The 10,882-nt window shown below is 33.7% G+C and overlaps 1 protein-coding gene across 1 annotated transcript; it reads right to left on the minus strand.

Annotated features, from left to right (window-relative positions):
• Nucleotides 1-2,253: 2,253 nt before the first annotated feature.
• Nucleotides 2,254-8,798, minus strand: LOC126726783 (protein CHUP1, chloroplastic-like). The gene is made up of 7 exons (XM_050432136.1): nt 7,683-8,798; nt 5,513-6,454; nt 4,908-5,039; nt 4,383-4,564; nt 4,149-4,260; nt 2,882-3,025; nt 2,254-2,577 (listed from the first exon to the last, which is right to left on the minus strand). The coding sequence occupies exons 1-7, from the start codon at nt 8,514-8,516 to the stop codon at nt 2,497-2,499; spliced, it is 2,427 nt and encodes an 808-aa protein (XP_050288093.1). The 5' UTR covers nt 8,517-8,798; the 3' UTR covers nt 2,254-2,496.
• Between the last annotated feature and the right edge of the window lie 2,084 nt (nt 8,799-10,882).

The following is a 10,882-nucleotide window of genomic DNA, read 5'->3' on the forward strand; positions in this document are numbered from 1 at the left end:
AATGATGGTTGTATTTATAAGACAAGGGGGACTTGAATTTGGCGGGAATTACTCTCCTAATTCCTAAATCTGGCTTTTAGGACTGCATGGTCTATTGAGAGGATGGGTGTTAGGGTAATAGGCCCAAAACTATAAGCCCATGGAACAAGTTCAATTGTATTTAATGTGACTGTCGATTGATGAGACACAATAAATATTGATATGAGAAGGAATCAGTAATATTTAACTGACACTCATTATGAAAAAGATCTTATTAGTCCACCCGCCATATGAGAGATACCGATTACCGATTGGAGTACAACCATGTCAGCCAAGGATGGGTTGATTGTCACAAGCCCAAAACGCCTAAGCATCCATATTGTGCGGATCAAGAGCCTATCCTAGAGCTTGAGCTAACATATACTTCAGGAAAATGGAACTACAGAACTAGCCTAGGTAGGCTCGAGAGATGGGCCATTCCCTGGGCCTAAAGGTCCTTCAATAGGCCGAACCTCCTCCAACTACTCCCTTATTTTCATTAAATATATATATATATATATATTTATATATATATATAACAAAGACAGTTATATATATATATATATATATATATATATATAACAAAGACAGTACTGTGTCTAAAACCTTACGCTTTGGTACCATATGTTCGTCCTAAAGAAGATGGAAGTCCGTGGGAGTAGAAATCACATGTAAGAGTTTCTTTAAAAATTACAAGGATAAGGATAGAAATGGCTTTGGGCTTATTTATAGAGCACATGTACCATTTGATGAAGAGTTGCACACTCTGGAAGTGGAAGGGTTGTAATCTAGGAACAAACAAACTTTTAACCCACATTAATATGTACTAATTGTCTAGCCATAAAGGATGCAAAAATATGTACTATTTCGTGGTTTGGCTGCACAAATATATATTAATTAATTTGTAGGTTAGATAGTACATATGTTATTTAAAAGAATTTATATTTTTATAAGTTTTATATAATGGAACATATCGATGTATTTTGTGTGTGTATGTATGTGTGTGTATATATATATATATATATATATGAAAAACATAATTTAATAAAAAGATTTAAATTACATATTACAATTTTTTTTTTATATAAATGGATAAAATGTTATTAATAGAACTTTTTTTAAATATACCATAATTGCTTGACTAATTTGAACATATCCAAGAATTTTTTTTAAAAAAAATGTACACTTCCAATCCATGTAACACAAGTAACATGGTACATTAAGTTTAAATCATTATATAAGTTTAGAATTGTAATTTTTTTTTCTTTCCAAATATAAGTATAATGTCTATATCACTTAAACTTGAATTTTAAAGTAATCTTTTGAATATTTATAATATATATTGTTTTTTAGATCCAATATCTCTAATTTCTAATGCCCATTTGTTTGTATTTTTTTAGTCCAAAATTAAAGAATTTGGCCTAAACAAAATAAAATTTCATACTTTTCAACCCTAAAAATAAGAAGAAAAAATAATGATTTTGAGCCCAAAACTAAAAAAAGGAAACCTACCCCCAAAAAAAAAAAAAAATCTATTTAAGGCCCAATTAGTCCAAAATGGATTGAATGGGCAAAAGTGGACCAACAAGGACTGAAATGGACTAAAGGGGACCGAAATGGACTGAATGGGCCTAATTGGACTAAAATGTTAAGTTGATGTGATGTGACTCAAACGAGGTATACCAATAATAAATCCTACATTTTAACTTTTAAATATTATAAAGATTTGTAAGACTTATATGTAATAAAATTTGTACTAACAACATTATTACTAAAAAATAATTAAGAATTTGTTTATTACATTGTTGGTGTGAGAGTAAATTTTTTAGTTAGTAAACTATTTCATTTAAATGTTCTTTTTACTATTAAAACATTAAATGAAAACATTCATAAGATGCATTATTTAAAAGATTTTATTTTTTGATAAATATTAATTTTAACAAGCGTAAATGACTTCATTTAATTATTTACTAATAAATTTTACAATTGAAATAGATCGAAATGAACCAAAATGGACGAAATGCTAAGTTTATGTGGTTCAACAAGAGCATAGTAAGTTGTAACAATAAATACTATATTTCAATTTTTAGATATTATATTAGAGCTTAGCATTAGTTTTTTTTTTTTTTTGTCATTTTTTTCATGTGAATTGCATTATCGAGATTTTAGATATTATTATCTTAAAATGAGTATAAGAATTTGAATTAGAGCTTAGCATTAGTTCTTTTTGCTATGTCACATAATCATGGTGCATTGCATTCATCAAGATTTTAGATATCATTATCTTAAAATGAGTATAATCTCAAAACACAAAATTCGTTTCTATATTGCTAAACTTCTACAGCCAAAAATTAAGTCAAGCCACGCCAAATCACACTGCCCAACCAGACTGCACACAGTAAAATGTATGTACTTTTTCAGTATGAAGCTCACTGAGATGGTAAGCCAAGATTGTTCCCTATCCTCCTTTTGTCCTCTTTACTTTTTGTTAAGAAGGTGAGCAAGGTTGCGAAGTTCCTCAAATGCATGCATTGTTTCTGCGTCAAATCCTCCAGCAAACTGCATCAAGAATAAACAAAAATGAATCAATATGTACTCTAAGTAGTTCAACTGAAATACAACACCATCTGGGCTCATCATTGACCCCATGAAACAGTAGAAGTCTATCAATTTTCAACTCCTGCTTATGGTCAAGAAGCATCACAAGATATAATGAGAAACCTTTCCAAATAACAAGATTTCTTCTTTTTCTTTTGTCTTTTTGTAACCTTTTTTTTTTTTTGGCACCATATGGTTACATTTTAGATGCTCTATATTGTGACATTAAAGTAAAAGGAAACACTATTATTGTTATGCTACGAACCTGATGAATTCTAAAAGCAAATCGGACTCCTTGAAGCAACATATAGTCCATTGCAGGATCTTTTTCCAGAGCTGTCTTTGATTGAAGTTCCATAGCTACTCTTTTCATGTATATCTTTGCCAACTTGACAGAGCCAAACTTTATCTGAAACATCCAATGGTTCAATTATTTTGCTAAGCCTCAGTATTCTATAAAATGCAAAACGCAGGCTAATAGAGGGGCAAATGGAAATTGCATACTTAAACCATAAATCCCACAACAGAACGCATTGGTGGAGGTCAGCAATAAATGGAAATATGTAAGATTGTACAGGCGCCCTGGACCTTATATACAGATCTCTGGACACCATATGGCATACAATCTTATTAGATGAATAAAGACTGACACCACTTTTGTTCCGCCTTAAAGAACCAGTTAGAGGTTTATGTTATTCCAAAATCAATGTGTTAATTTTAGTTTTTGGTAAGCTTATGTTAATATAATAAAATATGCATACAGGCATGTGCACATTGAGTGAGACTGATACAAAGAGAGAAAAAGATAAGGGCAAAGGGCCTTGGCTTCATCGCCCTACCCTTATGGCCTTATCCATTTCAACTCCTCTATTCCACCACTACCACCTCCCTCATATCACCTACAGCCACTGCTGCCAACCGCCCATTGATCACCAATCTCCAGCCACCAACTGGTGGCCATTCACCCCACCCTCTACCTTGCCAAAGCAACTACCATCACCACCACCAGCACTTTCCTCACCCTAACCACCACTGTTGTGAATTTTCAATGCATTTTTCCAGGTTGCAATAAAACAATAGAAACGAAATTATATTCCATTGATTTTTTTTAATTATTGGTAAGTTAAAAAAAACCCTAATGGGTCTTGAACCTAATCTAGCCCCCCTCTAGAATATCTAAGGGGAAGAGGCAATAGTTGAGCTAGAGCTCATTGGTCATTTCCACTGAAAATGTTATTTGTAGAAAAACATTTTACGCCAAAACAAATGGAGCCTTAGATGCTTTAGATTTGATCTGCACACCACTTTTTATGTGTAATGATCTAAAATGTAATAGTCCCTTTTCTACCATCTTCATATACCTCTCTTATTGGAAGAAGGCAGATCAGAAAACTAACATAAAGATTTTGCAATGGTTTGATGGATTTTGATTTAAGATATGTTTCTCTTTTGAACAATTTTTATATTTTATATTATAAGACCTCATGAAAACTAGATTAATGATTATGAAAATGACAACCAATTAAGTTTACCTTGCTTATGATACCATTATCAAGTATCCAGTCTGTGGGAATGTTAAATTCCTTGCAATTACGCATCAATGAATCCCTTGTTCGTAGAAGGTTGTAGACTGTACGCTCCATCCTGATGGTAGAAAGAAGATGTTTACAAGTTTTCAAGTATGATATATAGCATTCCTAGAGTAAAAGAACAAATTTAGGAATAGCAATACAAATGTAGAGAAAAATAAAATCTCAGGTTCTTACTTCTCAGACAACGCAACCATTTTCTTCAGTGCAATGTCACAAGGCAGTCGGGGATCATCCTTGTAAGAAGACACTTCAGTCTCCAATTTCTTGAGATCTCTATACCCAAAAGCTGCTTCTCGCAATGTGTCGGCTTTCTTCTCTGGCCAATCAAAGTGCTTTAGGACTGCCCTCTCATCCACCTTTAAAAAGGATGCAAAAGACAACATGGAATCCGTGTAACTGTTTCCTTACATTTAAAATGTAATGACTACAAGAATCTTCAATTGATTGCAAGAAAAATATTAAAAACTAAGAACGTGTAACTTCGGAGAGCATGATTCAAGAGATTTTCTTGTAAACAGTATCAAAAGCTATAATACAATTGTTGCATACATTTGAGACTGTTATTATATATTCACATCCCATTTTAAAACAAATGAATGAATAGAGAAATGACCAAAGTGATTAAAATTCTAGATATTTGGAACCAAAATTTTATGAAATCAAAATAGTTACTCTTAACAGTGACAGCAATCTACTTACAAGAAAGCAAAGTTCATCGTCAAGCCACTTCACAAATGCCACAACATCTTCAATCTTTTGAAAAACTGCATTATTCACCTCTCTTATCAATGAATTTACAAATTCTCCTTGAGTCTCAACATCTGCCTTTATCTGCATAACAAATGATAAACACACCTTGAGTTAAGGATATCTAAACTAGTTGATGTACTTAACAAAGTAACAAAGTAACAAATGGAACTTAAAACACCGAAAGTGTACATTTCATTTAGGCAAGAAGGCATGAGAAAAGGAATTTCCAGTTCTTAGATTAGAAACTTCCATCATGCTAGAAGACAAGTTTTTATTACTTTTCTCCTTGTTCTCAGCAGTTTAGCAGGACATTTAATTTTTTTTTTTTTTTTTAAAACGAAAAAAAAAAAAAAAAAAAAAAAACAAAAATTTTGGACTTTTTATCATGTATTTAATCAAAATCCTGCACCTCGAGATTGATAAATTACCAATTGTCTCAAGAACTTAAACTAGAAAAAGAAAGAAATCTCTTCTAACACAAATAAATCTCTTCTAACTGGAAAAAGAAAAGAATGAGTAATTTCAAAAAGAAAATAAATGAGCAAAACACTTACAGCAAGCAAATGTGAGGATCGGTTCTCAATTTCTCCGATCATGCTACTACGAACATTTGCAACATCTGGGACATCACAAATTCCTCCATTTGAAGAATCCTTTCTAGAATCTCTCTTCATGAGTGAATGGTAAAACTCAACTACTTGTGGGGCACGCTTGACCATTCCTGCAGTGCTCCTCACTGCAAACTTTGGAGGTGGTGGGGGAGGAGGAGGCGGTGGTGGTGGTGGAATTTGAGTGTTACATTCCTCCTTAGGTCCACTAGAAATGAAACGTGTAGGCCTTGGAGGAGGATTCGGAATACGCAATGCCCTTTTCTCAACATCAAAAGAAACTGAAATTTTATTAGCTTCTTGCCCATTTCCAAAGACTTGGGCTCTTTGAATCATACCCAACTCATATGTTTGTGGAGTTGACGGTTCTACTTCCTTTTCCATGTCTTTTGTACATACAAAACAATCAGATTGCCTTCTCTTGTTTGGTACCAATTCTTCTGCACAGCATTTGGATCCACTTATAGAGTGTCTTCTCCTAGGACTTCTCAGTTCCTCCAAATCAACCCAACTTTTATCTAGAAGGATATCTGGCGATTCTAAATTTGGTAAATCCTCGTCAGAAATAGGCCATTTCTTTAACTTCTTTATAAGGTTTAATCTCTTTGCACTACTACATTCTAAGTACTCATTGCTTCGAGAAGAGAATGAACCAACAGATTCAGCACTCCTCTCAAATGAATGTGGGCTAGATGGCTTATCTGAATTCATTGTTGAGCATGAATTGCGCAACTCATTTCTTAAACACGAATTCACCCACCTCAAGTATGCAAGCTCCTCAACCTCATTTAATCTGCTCATCTGTAGTCCTTCAACTTGTTTGCATAGATCTTCATTTGTGTGTCTCAGCAAAGATGCTTCAGCTTTAATTTTTGCAACAATGTCACTCTGGTAATCAGCAAGAAGATTTAGTACAATTAGGAAAAAAGCGAACCAATTTAATGAATTAAAACTTGGACTCTTAGGAGGAAAATGAATTAAAGCTTGGCCTGTCCAAAGAACACGTCTAATTCCCCTGCCTACTTTCTGCAAAAGACTGAGGATCGTAAAATAAAATAAAAAAGACGAGATTGTCACTAAAAAAGAGCGCATGACGAATAAACTAAACTCATTCACAACCAAAACCTTAGATTTAATATATATATATATATATATGATTTATGTAGTCCTGTATTATTTGGAATAGAAAATTTTAGTAAGGTTCACTCGGGTTCCTGGGGAGGCAAACATGTCTGCCCATGAATTAGATAGATGGGCTCTATCAATGAAACATTAAAAGGTCATATCCAATGTACAAAGCTCTCGCTTTTGTGGTCGGAGAAAGGTGATTGGTAGACAGCCTTACCCTTTTTTTTGTGAGTGTAGATTCCCAGATCCAAGCCCGCAATATGCCACATCATGAAACATTCAAGAATAATAACCCTATGTTGTTGCCAACAAAACAGAGGAAGAAAAGCTACATAGAATGTTGATATTCTATGTTTGATGTTGTTCCATTTATGAAAAATGAACAACTCCTCTAATCAAGGATAAATAACACTAAATTGACGACAAAGTTTTTGTCACTCCTGTCCCTACTCATACAAACTTAAAGACATAGCAAAATTTTAAGTTATGCTTAATCAATTACATATTATTGTTTGGGCCCTTCACCATCTAAACTAGAATAAATAGCTAAACCACACTAGACTGATTACACAAAAGGCTCAAAAAGAGTATCTTTCATTCTTTCTTTGGTTTGCCTCTGAGTAATCAAACAGACAAAGTGCCTGATTGCTAAGGTGGTTTCAAACCTCGCTTTCTCAGTAAAGCTTTTTCAAACAACCCCATTTTAAAAAGGCTGAACTTAAACTGTACCGAGAGACATCATCAGAATTGATTATTGACTACAAAATTTTCTTCTTTAGTGTCCCTAGTCCCTACTCATACAAACTTGGAGACACATAGCTAAGTTACACTTAATCGATTCGACATTATAGTTCTCTTGGAAACTAGGATAAATATCTAAACACCAACAAATATAAATCTTTCATTCTTTCTTTGGTTTGTCTCAGATTAATCAAACAAAAAAATAGCAAATAGGCCAAGACATATATCACTCAGAAAGAACAATTACCTCCTCGGAAACCTTAGCTAGAGAAGCCAACTGAGAGTCCATAGAAGCAAGCCTGCAAGCAAGATTCCTCTTTTCAAGCTGTAGCTCCTTATTGAGCCGCCTCAACTCCACAACCTCCATTTCAAGACTCGTAGAAGAAGACGACAATGTTACAGAAGAATTCTCATTATCTTCTTCACCCCTTGAACTTGAAACCTCCGATAAGTGGTCTGAGAGGCTTGTTTTCTCAGCTTTTTCAAATTCTAACAATCCGATTTTGCGAACAAGATCATCCAGTTCAGTCCTCTTGACATCTAGTTCTCTTTCGAGGTCCAAAACCTTAGGATTTCTCTTACATTCTGACAATTCAGCTTGTAGCTTGAATTCCCTGTCCTTAGATTGTTGCAGCAGGCTTCTCAAATTCTCAAGCTCGGTAAACAAATCTCGAGACGACTGTCTCCGGTGAGGATGGACGTGGACTTGAGCCGCATTGACGGAAACCGAGCACGACAAGTCTCCGATCAGCGATCGCTTGACTCTAGAATGGGAAGGCACGAAAGGGTTCTTCTGGTTTTGGTTGGTGGATGAGTCTGAGCTCGAGAGAAGTGGCTGTGGTTTCTTGGTGTGGACTGTGACATTGAGTGTGGGCTGTTGAGAAGCCTTGGTTTTCCTGTCTGTTGCTGATGAGAAGCCTTTTACTATTTGGGAACCCCATGAAGAAGCAGACCTCAGCTTTGAAGGGTTGCTGCCATTGTTATTGCCTTTTGAGTTATGAGATTGAGGCTTTGGTATCAGATTTTGATCTGCAAATTTGGAAGTTTTCACCTTCTTCTCTGATGGGTTTTCTTCTCTCATTGTTTTCTGTTAAATCCACAAAATCTATCTAAGAATCTATCTATCTATCTATCAAAAGATTCAAAACCCATATAAATTTTTCTTTGATTGTTCCAAATTCAAAGAGAGCCCTTCCCTAAGTTTCCTTTTCTGGAACTCTACAAATGGAGTATTTGAGTTTTGGCAAGAGTTTTGGAGTCTGAGGTGGAGCTGGTGAATGGTGCAAAAAGATGATATAAAAATATGGAAAAGTGTGTGGATTGTGTAATGAAAGAAACAAAGCTCCAATTCCAAGATTTTATACTTGAAATCTGCTGTGTTGTGTGCTTAAAAAATGGCAGCTTTTACCTTTATTGCACCCATTTTGAATTTTTGAAATTTGAATGTTATGAGAAGGGAGTGTACCGAAGGTGGATGTGCAACGGTCCGTTTTCTGTGCCTGGGAGGGCCTACCGCTTCCACGTGTGGAGTTAACTAAAGGCGAATATATGTGTGCAATTAACAAGTTTTTGTGCTGTGTTGTCGTTTGCTAGATGTGGGATAAAAAAATAAATAAATTTGGCTTATTTGAAAACAATAATAATTTAGGGGGTAGTGTGGCTGCATTCGCGTTTTGGGAGTGTTTTTTTTTTTTTTTTTTTTAAGTCCAGCGTATTATGCGTTGTTCATTAGTCATGAACAGTGATTTTAGGCCCTGAAAAGTAATAAACAGTAAAAAAAATTATTTTTTTATTATTTTCAGTTTTCAGTAAAATAAGCTATATCCAAACGCACACTTAAAAACATGTATTTTATTATTTGAAAATATGCGTGGAAATATATGTGGAAATGCATATAATATTATTTAAAAACAAAAAACATGTTGTTCAAATGTTTTTGTTTTCGATAATTTGGGATAGGGGGATTTTAACCTTTGAAAGTATATAATGTAATGTCTCTATTTGAAATTAAAGAAATGACGAATGCTGAAATGAATCCTCTTAATGAGCTACAATGCTTTTGGTATTTAAGTCAAATGAGACATCTAAGTTTTAAAACTCTAAGGGCCTGTTTGTTACCATTGTTTAAATAATATTACACGTATTTTCACACATTTTTTCACTCACACATATTTCCAAAAAATACAAACAACGTTCCTAGAAATCTCTTACCAAACAACCCCTAAATCCTCTAACTATCAAATTATTTATAAAAAAAATAACAAATAAGTTTTTTTTTTTTTTTTGAGAAACTCAACAAATAAGTTAGTCAAACACATTTGTGTCTATTTGAAAATATCTTATCTTTTTTTATTGAAAATTTTTTGCTGAAAGTGTGCTAAAGTATATTTGTACCTTAAAAAATGAATTTTGAAAATGTGGGAAAAAGTAAGGTTATAAAAAGTAGTACATAAAAACAAAAAAACAAAAAAAAAAAAAAAACTAAAAACTAAGCTTATAAGTTGATACCAAATACAAAGTGCCCTCAACTTCTCTCTCTCTCTCTCTCTCTCTCTCTCTCTCTCTCTCTCTCTCTCTCTCTCTCTCCTTTACTTTGTTTGTGTCAAACCCATGCAAATGGGTAGAGATCATGTTAGTGCCTCTAAAGGTGGTGATTTGGCCGACTATATTTTCTACATCTAATTAAAATAACTTTACAAGGCATTGGTCTTAGATACAATCCAAAAATTACATAGCTTAAGTCTTGGTTACATTCTACAAAATGTAAAATTACATTGGATAAGCAACCAATCTATGAACCCTAAATTTAAGTTTAGAGGCTAAATTACAAGATGGGGGAAGGTGTTAGACATCCGCCTTGCTTGATAAACTAGTTTTTTAGACTATAGCGCCCAATTGACACTTCACATCACTTAAACAAAGTATGCTATAAACAAACAAGAACATGTTAAAAATGAAAAGATGGAGATGAGGAATATGATTTGGAATTTAAAAGAAAAGCATGTGATTGTGTGTGATTAGTGATGATCATGGATATAACCTATGAACATGTTAAGAGAATTGAAATGTGTAATTGCATACTTGAGGAATGGCAAGGAAAAAAAATATAGTTTTGCTTGACATTGATGATAATCTAAGATCTAGCATTTGATTATTTCATGAACAAGAAAAGAACATGCAAGCATCACCATACTTAGATCCTAAATACCATATCAATATCACCACAAAGCATGTTTATTCAAGCATTATAATACTAAAACATAATTACACTTAGGGTCTGTTTGGGATCTGCTTATTTTGCTGAAACTGAAAACTTTTTACTGAAAGTATTGTAGATAAAGGTAAAATTTAGCTAAAATAGTACAGTGAAACCCACGAATAGTACCAAAAAGTGCAGTGGGGCCCATGAATAGTAGCAAAAATAAGCTGAATAGTAAAGTAAGCTAG

Source organism: Quercus robur, chromosome 5 (genome assembly GCF_932294415.1).
Source record: "Quercus robur chromosome 5, dhQueRobu3.1, whole genome shotgun sequence".
In the NCBI taxonomy this organism is placed as follows: domain Eukaryota; kingdom Viridiplantae; phylum Streptophyta; class Magnoliopsida; order Fagales; family Fagaceae; genus Quercus; species Quercus robur.